The 23,359-nt window shown below is 44.9% G+C and overlaps 1 protein-coding gene across 1 annotated transcript in view; it reads right to left on the bottom strand.

The window, feature by feature from the left end:
• amph (amphiphysin) overlaps positions 1–23,359 on the bottom strand; it is a 254,448-nt gene that overhangs the window by 19,988 nt on the left and 211,101 nt on the right. Inside the window, exons 22-23 of the mRNA XM_056293150.1 lie at positions 21,420–21,470; positions 19,299–19,349 (exon numbers count right to left, since the gene is read on the bottom strand). Of these exons, the coding sequence (XP_056149125.1) occupies positions 19,299–19,349; positions 21,420–21,470 (102 nt within the window). The remainder of the gene's footprint in view (positions 1–19,298; positions 19,350–21,419; positions 21,471–23,359) is intronic.

Genomic DNA, 23,359 nt, shown 5'->3' with positions numbered 1-23,359 from the left:
TAAAGCGTGGTACTGAATGCTACCTTTGCAATAAGTCATTTGGTGAAATTTATTCCCTGCTGGATATTCCAGTCAACTGTAAGTGGTATTATTGAAAAGTGGAAGCATTTAGGAACAACAGCAACTCAGTCACGAAATGGCAGACCACGTAAAGTCACACAGCGGAGTCAACGAGTGCTGAGGCGCATAGTGCGTAAAAGTCGCCACATCTCTGTTGACTCAATAACTGCAGAATTCCAAACTTCCGCTGGCATTAACATCAGCACAAAACCTGTGCACCAGGAGCTTCATAGAATGGGTTTCCATGGCCGAGCAGCTGCATGCAAGCCTTCCATCACCAAACACAATGCCAAGCGTCGGATGGAGTGGTGTAAAGCTCGCTGCTACTGGACTCTGGAGCAGTGGAAATGTGTTCTGTGGAGTGACGAATCACACTTCTCTGTCTGGCAGTCTGATGGACCAGTCTGGGTTTGGCGGATGCCAGGAGAACATTACCTGCCTGACTGCACTGTGCCAACTGTAAAGTTTGGTGGAGGAGGGATGATGGTATGGGGTTGTTTTTCAGGGCTTGGGCTAGGCCCCTTACATCCAGTGAAGGGAAATCTTAATGCTTCAGCATACGAAGACATTTTGGATAACTCTGTGCTTCCAACTTTGTGGGAGCAGTTTGGGGAGGGCCCTTTTCTGTTTCAGCATGACTGTGCCTCAGTGCACAAAGCAATGTTCATCAAGAAATGTTTGGGTGAGTTTGGTGTGGAAGAACTTGACTGGCCTGCACAGAGTCCTGACCTCAACCCCATCGAACACCTTTGGGATGTACTAGAACAGAGATTGCGAGCCAGGTCTTCTAGTCCAACATCAGTGCCTGACTTCACAAATGCTCTTCTGGATGAATGGGCAAAGATTCCCACATACACACTCCAAAATCTTGTGGAAAGCCTTCCCAGAAGAGTGGAAGCTGTTATAGATGCACGTGGGGTGGGGTGGGGGGGGACCAACTCCATATGAATGCCTATGGATTTAGAATGGGATATCATAAAAGCTCCTGTAGGTGTAATGGCCAGGTGTCCCAATACTTTTATCCATATAGTGTATTTTGCCCTAAAACATCATAAATTTAATAACGCAGTAATAATAATAAATGTAACTACAGTACAGTATGTATAATTGAGAGAGATAATGTGTGTATAGGTATAAAAAACATCAATTAGTCAACTATTAATCATCTTCGCCAGTCACTTTCACCTAACAGCACCGCCATACTCACTGAGACCATGTTTACATCCCGTATTGACTACTGTAATTCTATCCTTTGGTCTTCCCCTCAAGTGTCTTCATAAACTTCAACTGGTCCAGAATTCAGCTGCCCGTATCATTACCAGAACTCCTTCCATTGATCATATCACTCCTGTTCTTCAGCAACTCTATGGCTCCCTGCTAAATACAGTATTGACTTCAAGATCCTGCTCCTCACCTTTAAGGCCCTTAATAACCTAGCTCCTTCATATCTTTCTGAACTCCTTCATATCCACACGCCCTCCTGCACTCTCAGATCCTCTTCTGCTCCCCAACTCACAACACCATCGGCCCACTTGACTACCATGGGGTCTAGAGCCTTCAGTCATTCTGCCCCTGCCTTGACTACCATTGGGTCTAGAGCCTTCAGTCATTCTGCCCCCCGCCCAGACTACCGTGGGGACTAGAGCCTTCAGTCATTCTGCCCGCCACCTATGGAACTCTCTCCCTAAGACATTCACAGCATTAAGTCTCTTTCAACCTTCAAATCCCATTTCAAAATGTACCTTTTCAAACTGGCATATTCAGTGTGATCCACATCTCATTGAGTTTTGTGCAGATGATGATTTTATACTTATCTGTTGTGTTAACTTTTTATTGTCTACCCTGCTTTGTTTTGTGTCATGTATCTACAGGATAACTGAATTATACAACGATCAAGGTGTATCTTGGTCTTCCTTTTTTATTTGCTAGACTGTAGTAACATTACAAAATGACTGCGTTAAGCAAGCCCGAAAACACAAGTGACTCTCTTGCTTTGTCTTCTTCCAAGGGTGCCCACCAGAGTGGCATGCGTACATTTATACAACATACACAACCAATAGATGTCGAGGGTCAGAGGTCAAACATAAAATACATATTACTGCAAATAAAACCATTTGCTTTTGTGTGTATCTCCATACACTACCCTCCTCCCCTGAAATCTGAAGCCAGTACATTTACAGTACAACAACATTTCAATTTTTTTTACATCTTTTCAACATTACATTGTTATAACAACAACTGGGTTCTCATAGACTTAATCTATCAGGCGGCTTCACATGCCACTGCAGCCTCTGGACACCCTCTGCAACTGAGGAGGGAGCAGTCTCACTTTATTCTTGCTGCACAACCCTCTCAGTGGATTCTGGAACGTTTACAGGCATTGCCACACATGCATGTGATACCTTTGGAACAACCCTCAGATCATCATCAGATTCATCTGACACATTACAGTTCTCAATCTCAGTATTGATTTATTTGATTGACATGTCTCTTGTACACCTTTCCACACTTTCACAAGATATGTGACAGGACCAAGTGCCTTTACAATGCATCCAGGCACCCATTTAACACCTTCCCCTCCCCTGTGGTTTCGAACCAACACCTTCTGTTTTGGTAAGTTTAGTGTCTGACTTGTGCCAACGTATCTGCTTGCTTGGACTGTTGACTGTCCTGTCTGTGTTGCATGGACTCTGTGAAATTAGGTTTGGTGAGAGACAACCTGGTTTTGAATTGACGTCTGAGAAACAATTATGCAGGTGTTTTCCCTGTAGTAGACTGTGGTGTACTCCTATAACAGAATAGGAAATTGTGTATGCAGTGCTGCAACGTCATATTGCTACTCTTTCCCTTTTCAAGAGCTGTTTTCAGGTTCTGCACCAAACGCTCTGCAGCCCCATTAGAAGCTGGGTGGTAAGGAGAACTCTTAATGTGTTTCCCCTCATTGTTTTTCAGGAATGTTTCAAACTCAGCAGATACAAGTTGTGGTCCATTATCAGACAAAAGTTCGTCTGGAAGACCCCAAGTGTCAAAGTATCCCCTCAAAACTTCTATGGTCTTCAGATGTAGTGCTACCCATCACAGCTACTTCTGGCCAACGTGAATAGCTATCAGTGACCACTAGGAAGTTGAACTTTCCCTTCTGAGCATAATCTATGTGTATCCTCTGCCAAGGACGGTTCGGCCAGCTCCAATTGTGAACAGGAGCTGTGGCAGGTTGGTGTCTGTTTAACTGGCATGTCTGGCAACGGTTTACCAGTGACTCTAGGTCAGAATCAAGGTTTGGCCACCAAAAGTGACTATGGGCTAATGTCTTTGTCTTTACCATTCCCTGGTGATTTTCATGCAATTCACGTAACATCTGTGGTCTTAACACCTCTGGTATGATTACCCAGAAACCCCACATCACACAGTCAGATTCAACAGTCAGTTCAGTGTTTCTTAGGAAGTATGGCCTTAACTCATCTTCATTCAAATGCTTTGGCCAACCATTCAATGTGAAGTGCTTCACTCTCTGTAGTACTGCATCAGTCTTTGTCTGTTTTGCAATCTCTTGTGAGGACACTGGCACTTTATCCAAGAATGAGACCCTAAACACAGAACTATAATCTGAGTCTGCCTCTTGAGTCTGTAGTGGTAAATGCGATAATGCATCCCCATTTGCATGTTGTAAGGATGGCTTGTAACGTATGTCATACTGGTATGCTGCTGAAGTTAATGACCACATTGGCAGCCTAGCTGCTGCCAATGTAGGCACTCCAGTCTTGGGCCTTAGTATCTTGAGGAGTGGTTTGTGGTCTGTAAGCAAAGTAAACTTTCGTCCATACAGATAGTCATTAAACATGGTCACCCCAAAGATGATACTAAGTGCTTCTTTTTCTATCTGAGAATAGCTGACTTCTGTTTTAGTGAGTGTCCTAGACACGTAGGCTATAGGTTTCTCACTGTTGTCTGGAAACTGATGTGAAATCACAGCACCTATGCCGTAAGGCGAAGCATCACATGCCAAAATTACAGACAGTTTAGGATCATAATGTGTAAGCACTGGCGCGGCTACAAGCTGTGCTTTAGTACGCTCAAACGCCTCTTGACATTTTCTTGTCCAATCCCACTCTTTATCTTTATGTAGGAGCTCAGTCATAGGCTTAATCTCGCTGGACAGGTTTGGTATAAATTTGCCATAGTAATTGAGCATGGCTAAGTACGACCTCAATTCTGTCACATTTTTCGGCACAGGAGCTTTGTCAATAGCCTCAGTTTTCTCTTTAACTGGGCGCACACCCTCGGCATCAATGACATGCCCGAGGTAGGCCACACTGTTCTGAAAGAAGGCGCATTTCTCTTTGTTAAGCCTCAGCCCATGTTCTTCCAGTCTCTGTAACACTTGTTTAAGATTGCGCAGATGTGCGGTGGTATCTGTTCCCATCATCAAAATATCGTCTAAGTAGCATACCACGCCATCAAGACCTTGTAATACTTCATCCATAGTGCGCTGGAAAAAAGCGTGCGCGCTAGCGACCTCATATGGCAAGCGGTTGCGTACATAGAGGCCTCTGTGTGTATTGATGGTGAGAAACGGCTTATTTTTATCATCCATGTCGAGCTGAGTGTAGGCCTGCGTCAAGTCAAGTTTAGTGAAATGCTTTCCACCTGCTAAAGTGGAGAATAAATCCTGCGGTTTTGGAAGTGGGTACTGATCTACATCAAGCCACTGATTTACCGTCACCTTATAATCTCTGCAAATGCGCACTGATCCATATTTTTTGGAATGTATACTAGCGGTGCAGCCCATTCACTATGCTGCACAGGAGAGATAATTCCTTGATGTTCGAGTTCAATTAACTTTTTATCCACGGCTTCACGCAGCGCATAAGGCACTGGCCTCGCTTTGCAAAATGTTGGTATAGCATCCGGTGATACACGGAAGGATGCAGTGAGGCCTTTTGCACGGCCTAGCTCTGCGCTGACAACTGCTCTGTGCTCTGAGCACACTTGCTCCACTGGGTCAGATGCGGCAACGCCATTCACTTTTGACCAATCTAAGCTGAGCACTCGAATCCAATCCCGCCCCATCAGCGCCGGGGCTTTACCATGGGCAACTAGCAAGATAGCTGTAAATGCTGCTTCCCACATTGCACATTCACTAGGATTTTACCCCACAAAGCTAACGGTTGGTCTGTGTATGTTCTCAATGTAACGTCACATGAATGCAGTTTCGACCCTTCCAGTTTGGATTTGTACAGGCTCTCTGAGATAACTGTCATGGCTGCCCCTGTATCTACCTCCATGTACATCCTAACACCACTGCATTTTACCATCACCTTGTAAGGTTTCACATACTCACACTCAGTCGCTACTGAATACAGTCTCATATCAGTTCGCTGCTCAGAATCAGTCCCTGAGTCCGGTTCGCGAGTCGCGTCTGCCTGGTCCACAAGGTTCACCTCCGGGCCGCCTTTGGTCCGAGGCGGGCGGGCAGACGAATGTCCAGCAGACCGCCTCCCTTGGTCCCTACCGGTGTCGGTGCGCTGGTTCCGACAGGCTCACTCCAGATGTCCGTTCTTTCCACATCCGCGACACCGGAAGTCTTTGAAGCGGCAGCTCCCCGGTCCGTGTCCTTCCCCGAGGCCCCGTAGCGGTCCTGGTGGCTGTCGCTGACCTCCCTCTGGTTCCGCGCAGTCCTGAGCTCTCGGTGTCTCCGCACTCCGACATGATCCGCTCGCATATGCACAGATGACTGGCCCTTCTGCATGCTTTCTGATCCAGAATTCCTGCATTGGAAATTGTTGGTTAATTCCACCATCTTTTGCCATGTTAGTCCCTCGCCAATAGCGGCATCAGTAACTTCCGGCGCAGCTCTTTGTTAGATGTCCCACACACGAGCTGATCTCGGAGCTGCTCCTCCAGGCTTGTGCCAACATTGCATGTAGAAGCTAATCCTTTCAAGCTAGTAGCAATGTAATCAGCAAAAGCCTCTCCAGACTGTTGTCGACGGTTTCTAAAAGCAAATCTTTCCGCCAGTACCTTCTTCTTTGGCATGTAAAAATCCCGCAGCGTCTGTAGCAAGGTTGCAAAAGCAACTTCACTGAACTTTGTCGATGATATCAAGTCCTTTAGCAAGGCAACATTCTTCCGTCCAACCACGGACAACAACACGGCTCTTCTCCTATCTTGCTCAGTGTTGTTAGCAGACAAGAGTTGCAGAAGCCTTTCTTCATAACGGTCGAAGGTTTCTGCCGTTTGGTGGAACTGCGGTCCTGTATCTGGACTATACAGAGCCATTGTGTACGTTAGCTGCTAAGCTGCTAGCATCGTTCAAACATTACCGGTCCAGACGGGAACAACCCGCTGCACATCACAATAAAGAGGAAGATCCCATCCTCGTCCCCAAAACCTGTCGTGTATCTCCAGGACAACTGAATTATACAACGATCAAGGTGTATCTTGGTCTTCCTCTTTTATTTGCTAGACCGTAGTAACATTACAAAACGACTGCGTTAAGCAGGCAGGAAAACACATGAGTGACCCTCGTGCTCTGTCTTCTTCCAAGGGCGCGCACCACAGTGGCGCGCGTACATTTATACAACATACACAGCCAATAGACATTGAGGGTCAGAGGTCAAACCTAAAATACATATTACTGCAAATAAAAACATTTGCTTTCGTGTGTATCTCCATACCCTTCATTTTGATTTTATGCTGTCTGATACAGTGCTGCTTGTTTTTTACTGTGTTCTGTAAGGTGTCCTTGAGTGCTCTGAAAGATGACCAAAAATAAAATGCATTACTAGTGTAACGTGCATGGATAAGTAGACACATTGGTCTATTCGCAACATTGGTGTCAGAAGTGGGATGGTGAGACCGTGAGGTCATCAGAAGCGTGTGCGCCCAGAGGCGTGAGGGAGCTGATATGCTGAAGCGCGGGGACGTGCTTCCTAAAGGAGGGGGGGATAGTGTAACGTGAATGGATAAGTGGACACGTTGGTCCTTGACTAACGGGTCGGACCCTTTAGTCGACTGGTTAACGTTGTCGCTTGCGGAGCGGGAAACACGGGTTCGCGTCCCGGCTGTGGCCGTTCCCGGATTGCCCCCCTGAATTCGCTACATTGGTGTCAGAAGAGGGATATACGGGTTCGCGTCCCGGCTGTGGCGACAGTTCCCGGGCAGTTCCGTGGTCGTTACAATACATTAAAGACACGTGTCTTTACGCATGCTCAATAATCCAGGTACGAAATCAGCGTACAAGGTTGTATCCAGATGAACTGATTAAAGAAACATTTCTTACGTTTCCAACTCCCCACCTCCCACTGTCCCCAAAGCGGCTCGCGACCTCCGGATGCCGGTCGTGTGACGCCAGAAAGGAAAGCCCGCTCGGGGCTCGCCTCCCTGCCTCCCCGGCTCAGTGAAAAAACGATAAGAGCGTTTCAGCGGTCTCTGAACGCTTTATTGTTTCCACTTTCATTTCAGGCGTGACTGTTTTCCTTTTCTTTGATGCATCACCACCACCTGCATCACATCTATGCTTTGAAGCCGTGATAACAGGGTAAACACACAACACATTTCAGTCAAAACACAACGCACACAACAAGGTTTACGTGAGGGCGTCCGGGTAGCGTAGCGGTCTATTCCGTTACCTACTAACACGGGATCGCCGGGTCGAATCCCCGTGTTACCTCCGGCTTGGTCGGGCGTCCCTACAGACACAATTGGCCGTGTCTGCGGGTGGAAAGTCGTATGTGGGTATTTGTCCTGGTCGCTGCACTAGCGCCTCCTCTGGTCGGTCGGGGCGCCCCCTGGATCGGCAGAGAGGGGGCGGAGCAGCGACCGGGACGGCTCTAAAAGAGTGGGATAATTGGCCAGATACAATGGAGGGGGGGATTAAAAAAAAAAACGTTTACGCAATCCGATTTAAAATGGCAACGACGGCGTGCGTGGCGTTGTTCTCCCTCGGGCCGGCGAACCGCCTAAAACGCGCAGTGTTTTGAGCGCCGCGCAAAGTAGTCCATCCATTGTGTGTAACTCGATTTTTTTAAATAATAGGCTTTACGGAGGCCGGTTCGTAAGTATGGGAGTTTGTAAGTACGGGAGTCCATGTGTCGGGCGTTTGTAACCCTGGGACTACCTGTAATTAATGCATTGCCTGTACTTAATCAATATAGTCAGTCCGATCTAGAAATACAAGTCTGATCCATGAAACCCCACCTCGCAACTTACAGGACTTAACGGATCTGCTGCTAACGTCTTGGTGCCAGATACCACAGGACACCTTCAGAGGTCTTGTGGCGTCCATACCTCAATGGGTCGGAGCTGTTTTGGTGGCATGAGGGGGACCTACACAATATTAGGCAGGTGGTTTTAATGTTTTGGCAGATCGGTGTATATATATCGAATTGAGATGTGGGGAATTTGGAGGCCAAGGCAACACCTTGAACTCTTTGTCATGTTCCTCAAGCTATTCCTGAACAGTTTTTGCAGTGTGGTAGGGTGCATCATCCTGCTGAAAGAGGCCACAACCATCAGTAAATATCGTTGCCATGAAGGGGTGTACCTGGTCCGCAACAATGTTTCGGTAGGTGGTACGTGTCCATGTAACAGCCACATGAATGCCGAGACCCAAGGTTTCCCAGCAGAACATTACCCAGAGCATCACATTGCCTCCACTGGCTTGCCTTCTTCCCATAGTGCATCCTGGCGCCATCTCTGCCCCAGGTAAATGACGTACATGCACCTGGCCATCCACATGATGTAAAATAATTTGCATGCTCACATGTCCATTGTAGGCAATTCTGGCAATGGACAGGGGTCATCATGGGCACTCTGACCGGTCTGCGACTACACAGCCCCATAAACAGCAAGCTGCGATTCAATATGTGTTGTGATACCTGTGCATCATAGCCAACAGTAACCTTTTCAGCAATTTAAGCTGCATTAGCTCTGCTGAGGGATTGGACCAGATGGACTAGCCTTCACTCCCCGCATGCATCAATGAGACTTGGGTGCCCATGATCCTGTCACCAGTTCTGCGGTTTTCCTTCCTTGGACTTTGTCTATCATGGTGCAGATGGGAGGAGAAATGGGGTAGGAGTAATTCTGAAGAAAGAGTATGTCAACAGTGTGTTGGAGGTGAAGAGTGAGTGTTTCAATTGAGATTCAGATCATCATCAAGATGGCGCTGAAGACGGTAGCCTCGGTTCTGCACTTCCTTGTACTTTTTCTGTTTTTCTTTGTCTAGTTTCCAGTGCCCACTCACTGATCACATACAGCAGGGAAGAAAATTTAAGTCTGCAACTGTCCACTGGACAATCTGAACAGACATTTTTACCAACTTTAACTGAACGTTTTAATGAACGTCTTGCGGAGCTTTTGGCTGATACAGCCCTGTGCGGACTCTGACAAAGACGCCAAAGGGGTAAGCGAGGCAGAGCACTCATTAAACTGCGACAGCAGGGATTTAGAACCGCGTTCCCATCAGTCCAGCTGGCGAATGTCCACTCTCTGGCCAACAAGATGGACAAACTGCTACTACTAAATGGAAAAAAAAAACTTGGGACTTTTCCAGATCTGCTGCCCTGTGTCTCACTGAAACCTGGTTTAGTCAGCATATCACGGACAGTACACTTCATCTGCCGCAGTTCCAACTCCTCCAGGCGGGCCGCGACATGAGGCTATCAGGAAAAAAATGGGGTGGCGGCATATGCTTCTACATAAACAAAAGTTGGTGTACGGAAGCTTGAGCTGTAATGCCACTGGATTAAAAACCTTGTCCACCATGAAAGGACCTATGAAGCGGGGAGCGAGCTTCTTGGATTCCGCTTTCAGTGGCAGGTCCTCTTGACCAGGGACATAGGCAGGAGCTGGGCTGCGGTGACAGTTAAGGTGGGACTGGGACCGGGCGGAGGCATGGAGCAGGGCAGCACGGACCTGGTTCCAGACATACCGGCAGTGTTGTAGGTGGGCCTGCACCGATGGCACTGCGACTTCACCCTCCTGGGCGGGGAACGGGGGACGTTGGTAGCCCAGGGCACACTTGAAGGGGGACATCCCCAGAGAGGCACTGAGGTGGGTGTTGTCGGCATACTCAACCCAAGGCAGGTGCTGGCTCCAGGAGGATGGGTTGGATGTGGCTATATAATGCAGAGTGGCCTCTAGCTCCTGGTTGACAAGCTCAGTCTGGCAATGGACTGAGGGTGGTATCCGGGGGACAGACTCATGGGGGCATCTAGGGCAGAGCAGAATGACCTCAACACCTGGGATATGAATTGGGGGCCTTTGTATGAAACTATGTCCACTGGGATACCATGCAGGTAGAAGACAGGTTGAACCAGGAGATTGGCGGTCTCCCTGGAGGACGGGCGCTTTGGCAGAGGGACAAAATGCACTGACTTGGACAAATGGTCAACTAAGGTGAGGATGACCATGTGGCCATGAGACAGGGGCAGACCAGTGACAAAGTTCAGCGCAATGTGCGACCAGGGGTGACTAGGTATGGGCAAGGGATGTAACAGCCCAGAGGGGGGTTTGGTGGAGGATTTACCCTGGGCACAGACCGAGCACGCTGCAACGAAGGCTTGTGTGTCCTTTTCCATACAGGGCCACCAAAATCGCTGATGAAGGAAAGAGAGGGTCCGATCAATTCCAGGATGGCAAGCTAGCTTGCTGGACTCGTCCCACTGGAAAACATCTGAGCGGACAGCATCGGGGACGAACAGGGTGTTGGTAGGCCCACTGCCAGGATCTGGCTGGGTTTCCTGGGCTTGATGGATGTGGGGCTCAAGTTCCCAAGAAACAGCAGCCACAATGCACAAGGGGGGCAGGAGGGGTTCAGGTTGGTGATAGGTGTCATCTGTGACAAACTGCCAGTGGAGAGAGTCGGTCTTGACATTATCGACCCTGGACGACTTGTTAGAATAAAATTAAACCACCCAAAGAATAAGGCCCATCTGGCTTGCTTGGAGTTCAGGTGTTTTGTCATCTAGATATAGGTCAGATTCTTGTGGTCGGTCCAGACAAAGGGGTGCTCTGCGCCCTCCAGCCAGTGGCACCGCTCCTCCAGTGACATCTTCACTGCCAGGAGTTCCCGGATCCCGACATCATAGTTCCTCTCTGCAGGTGACAGCTTATGAGGGGGGAAAAAAAAAGAAAAAAACAGAGGGCTAAAGTTCATGTTTGGCAGAAGAGTGCTGGGAAACAACAGCACCTACCCTGATATCAGAACCATCCACCTCCACCACAAATGGAAGTTCTGGGTCTGGTTGGATGAACACCAGGGTGATAGTGAAATGACACTTCAGGTCGGGCATCCGGGTGGCGTGGCTGTCTATTCCATTGCCTACCAAAACGGGGATCGGTGGTTAGAATCCCTGTGTTACTTCTGGCTTGGTCGGGCATCCCTACAGACACAGTTGGCCATGTCTGCAGGTGGGAAGCCGGATATGAGTATGTGTCCTGGTCGCTGCACTGGTACCTCCTCTGGTTGGTCGGGGTGCCTGTTTGGGGGGAGGGGGAACTGGGGGGAATAGCGTGATCCTCCCATGTGCTACGTCCCCAAAAGATCCAATGTCCCAAGAAATGCTACTCCTGACAGAACAGCCGAGGCAGCTGCTGTCTCCTGTCGCTCCATGTTTGCAGATGGTTTTACTCCCTGATTATGCTGATCCCTTTTCGCTTGATGATGTCTCCCTGCTGCAAACGGAGCTTGAGTATGGGAGAGGCCGTATGGGCTAGGAAATATACACTTGATACTGTGGGCCCACTGCCTAGATCAGTTTTCCCTCTCTTGCTAAACTGACACATGATCAAAACCATATGTGAAAGGGGGTAATGACTAATATTGTAAACAGACATTGTTTTTCTCCAGGTTTTTAAACCAGTGCTGACCAATTTTGATCAAAATGTGAGATTTGCATGACTAACAACATTGGAAGAGGTGTAGTCATGCCTTTCTCAGCACATCCAAAACTAGAAGGCCCATTTGAACACGTGATGATGGGTTTCATTGAGTTGACGCATTGCCAAGGCTACAAGTATTGCCTTGTGGTTGTAGATATGTTTTCAAAATTGGTTGAATGTTTTCCATGCAGAAAGACAACAAAAGCTCTGATGAAGGGGATTATTCCCCCGTGGGGGCTTTCAGAGAGCTTACAGATTGAGTTGAAAACACATTACACCTATTATAAAGAGTAACCAGACTGTCAAAACCACATTGACTAAATTGATGGCTGAAATTCAATTGTCATGGGTACAGGTCCTGCCCCTGGCACTGATGTATATGTGGGGACATTCTCATAGAACAACTGGTCTGTCACCACATGAAATGTTGACAGGAGGACCAATGCATATACTAACCCCATCTTTTCCCTAAAACAGGCTGACACTGATGGGAGTAGATGGTGATATAGTAAGCTATTATATTCCACTTAATGGAGTAGGTCTCCCACAGCCAAAGGGAGGAGTATTGCATGACATTCAGCTAGGAGATAAGGTGGTGGAGATGGACCAGAGGAGGAAACACTGACATCAACCCCGATAGCTGGGACCATACAAGGTGTTATTGACTACTCCAACAGCACTGAGGGCAGTTTAGAGAGACACCTGGATGTTCTTGAACTGCCTCAACTGGCTCCTTTCAACATGAAGGAGCAGCAGCTCTACTCCAAGTTCCCTCTGGATGCCCGAGCTCCTAACCCTATCTCTAAGGCTGAGCCCAGACACCTTACGGAGGAAACTAATTTCAGCTACTTGTATCCGCGATCTCACCTTTTCGGTCACTACCCAAAGCTCATGACCACAGGTGAGGGTTGGAACGAAGACGAACTGGTAAATTGAGAGCTTTGCCTTCCGGCTCAGCTCCCTCTTCACCACAACGATCCGGTACAACGTCTGCATTACTGCTGATGCTGCATCAATCCGCCTGTCAATCTCCCGCTCCATCCTACCCTCACTTGTGAACAGGACTCAGAGATACTTGAACTCCTTCACTTGAGGTCACAACTCATCCCCAAACCGGAGGGAGCAATCCACCATTTCCCAAAAGAGAACCATGGCCTCAGACTTGGAGGTGCTGGCTCTCATCCCAGCCATTTCACACTCAGCTGGAAACTGCCCCAGTGCATGCTGGAGGTCACGTTCTGATGAAGCCAACAAAACCACATCATCTGGGAGGAGCAGAGATGCAATTCTGAGGTTCCCAAAATGGACACGCTCCTCACCTTGGCTGCACTTTGAGATCCTGTCCATGAATATCATAAACAGAATCGGAGAAAGGCATCTCATTGAAAGAAATTTAACTACAATGATACCACCACTCAACACCGCCCAGACCTGTGGGGTACTAACCCAACGTTCTGGCACCAATGTTTTTTCGCCATGTTCGTGTAAGGGACAACTGCTCTAACAGTGTGGATGATTGGAAGACGTGAAATCCAACAGCAGGAAATTTAAAAAAAACAGCCGTTCCAATGAACACACATGCTCATAGATTACAGTTTTTCTTGATTGCTTACACACATTTAGCGAATCATGGGTCAACTTAACCTAATGCTCACACCTTCTTTGCACAGCAAGAGTCTTCTCTGACGAACGGGTTAACTATTTCTCATTGCTTTCACACAATTTTCTTTGAGTTTTAACACACTTCTCAGAGAGAGACACGAAACCTAATTGAATAACCATGTCAACACATTGCAGACACTTAGTAGCAGCTTACTGAAACTGCTCTCTCTATTCTAAATATTGTCAGCACCTGTGTGAACTCTCTATGCACAAGTCATCAATTAGTTCTCAACCTATACAAGAGGTCAATAGATTGAAGTTGATACCAAGCATGGATTGAGGAGGCCGCCACCAAAAACCTCAGCAAGGACTAGGACGAGGACAAGGAAGAGGTCACAGTAGAGGTAGAGGGGTCCCTGTCAGGGGATGTGGCATTTGTGTAAGATGCTCTAATGAAATTAGGGCAACAACCATTGATCATGTAGTCAATCATGGCCTCTCCATGAGAGAGGCTGGCCAAAGGGTTCAGCCAAACCTGAGCCATCATACTGTGGCATCAATTGTTCGTACGTTCCGCAATGAAAATAGCCTTTACGGCCTTTACAGTCAGTTTACTGTACTGAGTTTCACTGTATTTGCACTCTTGGCATCAACCATTTCTATACTTTTGTAAAGTGTGTTACCACAATACAATGCAGTACTGTAGTTTCACTGAAGCCATTTACGATGTAGTAACTGACTTTTAAAATATACAATTTCAAATATTTTCTGACAGAATATTCCTTAAGTAAGAGTGCTCAGTACAAAACCCAAATTGTAGTATGGTTGTCAGTGGTAAAACAGTCAATACTGTGAGGGAGCTGCACAAAAGTGATGGTTGCAGAGGTTGATATTGACAGCTGTAGTTTCAGTTTTGTTATCCATTGTTAAATAAATGAGAAAATATACATTTTTAATTGAGCCCAGATTGCAGGTTTTGATGGAAATGTTTGGTTTTGATGGGTGTGTGACAATTTTTGAGAAGGTGGTGTTGTTCTGCAAAAATCATATGCTGTTTTGGTCATTTCGTCTTCTGTTAAGGGCTGTGTGTGAGCTGTTTTGAAAAAGTAAATTGTGAACGGAAAATGTGCCAAAGGAATCGAGAAAAACTATAATTAGGGCCCTACCAAATTCACGGTACATTTTGCTCAATTTCACGGACCTAGTTTCTCGAAAATCACAGATTTCACGGAATCTATAAGAAAAATGCGACATTTCACGGCAATGATTAAATTACACTTTTTCTTCACACAGGGCCTTAATAGCCCAGCCTACTGTACACAGCATAACCGTACTAGTGGTTGAATGTAAGCATTGAGCATCCTGCGACAGTGCTTGGCTTCATGCTCTGTCTCTGCGATGAAAATACTTGTCCATGTTTTGACACGGCCCTCTCCGCGTCCACAGAGTTCGTCGGGATTGACAGACAGCGCCACGCTACTTTAGCAAGATGTGGTAGCCTAGATTCGGAGGATTTCCAAAAAGCTAGCACTGGTAAAGTTGTGTCCACCTCTTGTGCGATGTGTTTGTAGTTGGGCAATTCCAGCCAACAGTTTTTGTCAAATCCAGGAATGTCCGTGCTGAGTGAGTTTAAATCCACCGTCAAAATAAGTATTTGTGCAGGGTCAAAAATGTGCACTGCTTTCAGGAATTCGGCCGCTGGTTGTTTAAATCTACTTTGCGTAATGTTCTCGTTTGACTCGTCTCCGAACCACCTTGTGGTTCTTTTTCGGCAGCCCTCTTTTTGTTGAGATGAGTTTCACTTTCCAAGTGACGCTGAATCGTTGCTCGTCGACTGTGATCTAAGGAGATATTACAACTCGTACAAAATAATTTCCCGCCATCAGCGTGTAAAATATGTTTTCCAAACTCAATTACTCTGTCGTCTGCAGTCGTGTTTTTTGAGGCTTTAGATTTCGACATCTTCAGCACGTTAGGGCCTAAGCTAACATGCTGGCGACAGCTAACTCAAACTATGCTAGTAACAACAATGATGATTGCGACCACCCCGGATGCTCATTTAACCAATCAATGTCTTAGACACGTGAATGCTTTTATTCGCGCATCCAAAATGTCAATCATGTCAGCACAGTATTTTCTCAAACTGGTTGCGCACTTAAATTCTGCATTTCACTGCATTTCACGGCAAATGGTCAATTACACGGGAAGAGGCTGATTTCACGGTCCGTGACGCGATTTTCACGGCCGTGAATTTGGTAGGGCCCTAACTATAATACATACATGAACACTAGTACTGATGGCAATGAATGTGGCCAGCAGATGGCACTACAACACACTGCAACTGGAAGTACAAGAAACATACTATCTGCTTTTATGATATGCATTTCTGTATGATCTATTTACATATTTCATATTTTCATTGTATATTGACATGTTATGTCAAAAAGGAAGAATGTGAGGAAAATATTAATATATTTAGCATCTTTTATTAAGTTTCATAATCATAATAAATAATCAGTCTAATAAATCGTATTAGTACTCTTTCTCATACTATGTACTAACATGAGGAGTGACTGGGCCCTGCACTCAAAGATACGGTATGGGAATAAGCATATGGTGGTCTGTAATCATGGAGGATCCTGGCAGGGAGAAATAAGCTCTGAACTTCTGTCTGGGACATGGAAGACCCTTGGATGAGAACCGATATAAAATGGAGCCACCCTGAGCCACCCTGTTTGTTGTACCAAGATTAGCTTGCTAACATGCAGAGACTACGCCAGATGGCATGAAAACAGTATAAAGACTCTACGCAGATGTATGTTTTCAGAACGAGGCTACGAACGTGTTGTAAACTACTTCTCTGAATGCTTCCAATAAACAGTGTTTCATCACTACTCAACCCTGAAGTAAGCAGACACTCCTTTAGGCTCAGCAAACCCTAAGAATAGGGTAAAAAAAAAATGGTTCACACAACACCGACTGAGGGCATCAATGCAGCATCTATCAATGCAGCGTCTGGACCAGCTTGGTTAATGACTCATTGTCTTCGGTGTGATTCTTGGGTTTACATGCTAGAGTTTTGTATACGTGCAATTTCAATGTGAAGTAACGCTGTCTTGAAAACTCTGTTATGCAGCTACATTTCATTAGATGGAGACGTGCTGCTTCACAGGAGAAGATAAAATAATCAATGCCTACAGTGACATGCTGTACCAATTCACAGCAAACTGGTGCCAAGTCTGAAACGATGAACTGTGTCAGGCCAAATTCTGAAAGGACCGGCTCAGGAGTTTGTTTCGAAGTGGACCGTGTCCACATTTTCTCAGTGGTCTCAGTCAAATTGTTTTTTATCTGCACCTGGATGCAATTGTTGTGTTCACATATGCCCAAAAAACTGATTGGTATACGCTAATTTGCCAGTTTATTAAGTACATCTATCTAGCAGCTTCTTGCGCCTCCTTTGGCCTTTACAATAGCATAAATTTGTCTGGGCATGGATTCTACAAGATGCTGGATGTGATGTGCATATACGTTGTACCGTGCGGAACAATTGCATTGCGCAGTTGCTGCAAATTGGACAGCTGTACAGTCTTGCTGCAAACAGCCCTTTCCACTTCATCCGACAGATGCTCGATAGGGTTGAGATTCAGGGACAAAGCAGACCAACACTAAAGCAACGAAAACTCACTGTCATGTTCCTGGTACCATTCAGTGAGGTTATTCACTACCATGAGCATAATGCAAAATGAACCAGGACTCGCCTGACCCAGAAATATTTTACCACTCCTCAACGGTCAAGGTTTGCCTCTCCTGTGTCCACTGGAGACACATGTTCTTGTTCTTTGTTGACAACATCAGCATCTGACATTGGTCACGCATTTTGCCCATTCAAAAGCTCACCTGAACACTAACTGATGCTAGAAACACTGGTCTGTTAGAATGTACCATGTGTGTGGAGGTGGGGTGTGTGCCTAATAAACTACCACACTGTTGTGCCGTGTTAGAATGTACCATGTGTGTGGAGGTGGGGTGTGTGCCTAATAAACTACCACACTGTTGTGCCGTGTTAGAATGTACCATGTGTGTGGAGGTGGGGTGGGTAACTAATAAACTGCCACACTGTTGTGACGTGTTAGAATGTACCATGTGTGTGGAGGTGGGGTGGGTAACTAATAAACTGCCACACTGTTGTGATGTGTTAGAATGTACCATGTGTGTGGAGGTGGGGTGTGTGTCTAATAAACTGCCACACTGTTGTGCTGTGTTAGAATGTACCATGTGTGTGGAGGTGGGGTGTGTGCCTAATAAACTGCCACACTGTTGTGATGTGTTAGAATGTACCATGTGTGTGGAGGTGAGGTGTGTGCCTAATAAACTACCACACTGTTGTGCTGTGTTAGAATGTACCATGTGTGTGGAGGTGGGGTGTGTGTCTAATAAACTGCCACACTGTTGTGCCGTGTTAGAATGTACCATGTGTGTGGAAGTGGGGTGTGTGTCTAATAAACTGCCACACTGTTGTGCCGTGTTAGAATGTACCATGTGTGTGGAGATGGGGTGTGTGCCTAATAAACTGCCACACTGTTGTGACGTGTTAGAATGTACCATGTGTGTGGAGGTTGTTAAAGTGTGTTGGGGTATGTGTCTAATAAACTGCCACACTGTTGTGATGTGTTAGAATGTACCGTGTGTGGAGGTGGGGTGTGTGTCTAATAAAGTGCCACACTGTTGTGCTGTGTTAGAATGTACCATTTGTGTGGAGGTGGGGTGTGTGTCTAATAAACTGCCACACTGTTGTGATGTGTTAGAATGTATCATGTGTGTGGAGGTGGGGTGTGTGTCTAATAAACTGCCACACTGTTGTGATGTGTTAGAATGTACCATGTGTGTGGAGGTGGGGTGTGTAACTAATAAACTGCCACACTGTTGTGCCGTGTTAGAATGTACCATGTGTGTGGAGGTGGGGTGGGTAACTAATAAACTGCCACACTGTTGTGATGTGTTAGAATGTACCATGTGTGTGGAGGTGGGGTGTGTGTCTAATAAACTGCCACACTGTTGTGATGTGTTAGAATGTACCATTTGTGTGGAGGTGGGGTGTGTGTAACTAATAAACTGCCACACTGTTGTGATGTGTTAGAATGTACCATGTGTGTGGAGGTGGGGTGTGTAACTAATAAACTGCCACACTGTTGTGACGTGTTAGAATGTACCATGTGTGTGGAGGTGGGGTGTGTGTCTAATAAACTGCCACACTGTTGTGCCGTGTTAGAATGTACCATGTGTGTGGAGGTTGTTAAAGTGTGCTGGGGTATGTGTCTAATAAACTGCCACACTGTTGTGATGTGTTAGAATGTACCGTGTGTGGAGGTGGGGTGTGTGTCTAATAAAGTGCCACACTGTTGTGGCATGTTAGAATGTACCATGTGTGTGGAGGTGGGGTGTGTGCCTAATAAACTGCCACACTGTTGTGATGTGTTAGAATGTACCATGTGTGTGGAGGTGGGGTGTGTGTCTAATAAACTGCCACACTGTTGTGATGTGTTAGAATGTACCATGTGTGTGGAGGTGGGGTGTGTGTCTAATAAACTGTCACACTGTTGTGATGTGTTAGAATGTACTATGTGTGTGGAGGTGGGGTGTGTGTGTAATAAACTGGCAGCTCAGTGTAAACTGACAGAACCTAATTCCATACAGCTACTGGTATGATGGGTTAGAATTAGGAGTGATAGGGATGAGGACATATTTACCAAGGCTTCATTCACAGGGCTCCCCTTTTCTTCTGGAGTTGACTGTATTTCCTGCGGGGAAATAAAATAGAGATTTAAGAGCTGATATCAAACATTCCGAAGAAAGAAGATATGTTCATGTCTTATGGGAAAAAAAATTCTAGACTTTAAAATTGTGTCTCTACATAATATTGTTACGGCAATAAATAGTGTAGCAAACTCAGGGGGGCAGCCGCGGACCGCCACAGCCGGGACACAAACCCGTATCTCCTGCACCGCAGGCGACAACTTTAACCACTTGACTAAAGGGTCCGACCCGTTAGCCAAGATGTAAAAGAACATGCGAGTTTGTATTACAGTTTGACAGTAGTCGTTAACAGCACTGTAGGCATAGCAGCTTATCATTTTAAGGTGTTTATTTCCAAAAGCTTTTAGAATGAGTTTTCTCCATAGAATGCTCTGCAGGGTAAATACAACAAACATTTATCACAGAGTGACACAATAGTGTAACCTACACTAAGTACACAAACAATTTCTAACTGAGTTTGAGTCAACAGAATAAAGTTTTGTTATCAAACCTATTCATTGTACCGTGGGTATCATTCAGAAATGTTCAGTTTAGAAAACACTCACTCAAATCAAATGAAAAAAAAAATCACTAATGAATAATACTACACTGTGATGTTATACAATGAGAACATAGTAAAATGTACTTTTAAAATCTGCACATTTGTCACTAGCTTTGTTCAAACATTGTGCCAATAGTATAGTATATCTTGTATCTTTAACAGTATAGTATAAGTATATATATTGTATCTTTTAGAATATATATTGCAACTTATAGTATATATCATCTCTTCAATAGTATAGTATATATCGTATCTTTAATAGTATAGTATATATCGTATCTTTAATAGTATATATTGTATATTTAATAGTATGGTGTGTGTGTGTGTGTGTATAGTATATTGTATCTTTAACAGTATATTATAAGTATATATTGTATCTTCTACAGTATATATTGCAACTTTAATAGTATAGCAAAAATTGTATCTTTGATAGTATAGTATATATCATATCTTTAATAGTATAGCATATACTATATCTTTAACTGGTATATATCGTATCTTTAATACTATAGTATATATTGCATCTTTAATCATATAGTATATATCGTATTTTTAATAGTATAGTATATATTGTATCTTTATCTGGTATATATTGTATCTTCAATACTATAGTATATGTTGTTCATCCGTCGCGGCGACGAGAACCATCTAGTCATCCTATAGGGGCCGAATTCTGTGGGTGCAAAGATGGCTGGTTAGTCCAATCTGCACCCTGAATGTTCTTTGGCAGTGTGGGCATGGGATAGTGGGAGTAGCTGGAGGGTTGCTAGAACGGTCTTTCCTGGCCTGCCTGCAGCTCTCTGCTGCAGCAATCCTGGCGGCATCATGGTTGTTTGCACCATTCTGGACAGCTGCACGCCACTCTCCTCTGTTCAAAGCTTTCTGTTCCCATGTGTCGTAGTTGATGGTGAAGGCCTTTAACGAAACCTTCAAGGTGTCTTTGAAATGCTTGTTTTGACCACCATGGGAGCGTTTGCCTTGCTAGACCAAGCTAGTCTGACTGGCTGGTGATGAGAATCAGAATTTTGTCCTGAGTCTCATCAGCAGCCAGTCAGACTAGCTTGGTCTAGTCAGAAAGGCACAAACTGAGGAAGCCTCTTGGATGAGAGGCGAAACATCTTCACGGATATATACCAAGTCCAGTTGCACTTGATTCAATTCCTTTGGATGACGTGTTAGAATGTACCATGTGTGTGGAGGTGGGGTGTGTGCCTAATAAACTGCCTCACTGTTGTGATGTGTTAGAATGTACCATGTGTGTGGAGGTGGGGTGTGTGTCTAATAAACTGTCACACTGTTGTGATGTGTTAGAATGTACCATGTGTGTGGAGGTGGGGTGTGTGTCTAATAAACTGTCACACTGTTGTGATGTGTTAGAATGTACTATGTGTGTGGAGGTGGGGTGTGTGTGTAATAAACTGGCAGCTCAGTGTAAACTGACAGAACCTAATTCCATACAGCTACTGGTATGATGGGTTAGAATTAGGAGTGATAGGGATGAGGACATATTTACCAAGGCTTCATTCACAGGGCTCCCCTTTTCTTCTGGAGTTGACTGTATTTCCTGCGGGGAAATAAAATAGAGATTTAAGAGCTGATATCAAACGTTCCGAAGAAAGAAGATATGTTCATGTCTTATGGGAAAAAAAATTCTAGACTTTAAAATTGTGTCTCTACATAATATTGTTACGGCAATAAATAGTGTAGCAAACTCAGGGGGGCAGCCGCGGACCGCCACAGCCGGGACACAAACCCGTATCTCCTGCACCGCAGGCGACAACTTTAACCACTTGACTAAAGGGTCCGACCCGTTAGCCAAGCTGTAAAAGAACATGCGAGTTTGTTTTAGTTTGACAGTAGTCGTTAACAGCACTGTAGGCATAGCATCTTATCATTTTAAGGTGGTTATTTCCAAAAGCTTTTAGAATGAGTTTTCTCCATAGAATGCTCTGCAGGGTAAATATAACAAACAATTATCACAGAGTGACACAATAGTGTAACCTACACTAAGTACACAAACGATTTCTAGCTGAGTTTGAGTCAACAACAGAATAAAGTTTTGTTATCAAACCTATTCATTGTACCGTGGGTATCATTCAGAAATGTTCAGTTTAGAAAACACTCACTCAAATCAAATGAAAAAAAAAATCACTAATGAATAATACTACACTGTGATGTTATACAATGAGAACATAGTAAAATGTACTTTTAAAATCTGCACATTTGTCACTAGCTTTGTTCAAACATTGTGCCAATAGTATAGTATATCTTGTATCTTTAACAGTATAGTATAAGTATATATATTGTATCTTTTAGAATATATATTGCAACTTATAGTATATATCATCTCTTCAATAGTATAGTATATATCGTATCTTTAATAGTATAGTATATATCGTATCTTTAATAGTATATATTGTATATTTAATAGTATGGTGTGTGTGTGTGTGTGTGTGTATAGTATATTGTATCTTTAACAGTATATTATAAGTATATATTGTATCTTCTACAGTATATATTGCAACTTTAATAGTATAGCAAAAATTGTATCTTTGATAGTATAGTATATATCATATCTTTAATAGTATAGCATATACTATATCTTTAACTGGTATATATCGTATCTTTAATACTATAGTATATATTGCATCTTTAATCATATAGTATATATCGTATTTTTAATAGTATAGTATATATTGTATCTTTATCTGGTATATATTGTATCTTCAATACTATAGTATATGTTGTTCATCCGTCGCGGCGACGAGAACCATCTAGTCATCCTATAGGGGCCGAATTCTGTGGGTGCAAAGATGGCTGGTTAGTCCAATCTGCACCCTGAATGTTCTTTGGCAGTGTGGGCATGGGATAGTGGGAGTAGCTGGAGGGTTGCTAGAACGGTCTTTCCTGGCCTGCCTGCGGCTCTCTGCTGCAGCAATCCTGGCGGCATCATGGTTGTTTGCACCATTCTGGACAGCTGCACGCCACTCTCCTCTGTTCAAAGCTTTCTGTTCCCATGTGTCGTAGTTGATGGTGAAGGCCTTTAACGAAACCTTCAAGGTGTCTTTGAAATGCTTGTTTTGACCACCATGGGAGCGTTTGCCTTGCTAGACCAAGCTAGTCTGTCTGGCTGGTGATGAGAATCAGAATTTTGTCCTGAGTCTCATCAGCAGCCAGTCAGACTAGCTTGGTCTAGTCAGAAAGGCACAAACTGAGGAAGCCTCTTGGATGAGAGGCGAAACATCTTCACGGATATATACCAAGTCCAGTTGCACTTGATTCAACTCCTTTGGATGACGTGTTAGAATGTACCATGTGTGTGGAGGTGGGGTGTGTGCCTAATAAACTGCCACACTGTTGTGATGTGTTAGAATGTACCATGTGTGTGGAGGTGGGGTGTGTGTCTAATAAACTGTCACACTGTTGTGATGTGTTAGAATGTACTATGTGTGT

Source organism: Lampris incognitus, chromosome 14, assembly GCF_029633865.1.
Source record: "Lampris incognitus isolate fLamInc1 chromosome 14, fLamInc1.hap2, whole genome shotgun sequence".
Lineage (NCBI taxonomy): Eukaryota > Metazoa > Chordata > Actinopteri > Lampriformes > Lampridae > Lampris > Lampris incognitus.
Note: the sequence above shows the minus strand (reverse complement) of the source record. Positions and strands in the feature narration are given on the sequence as shown.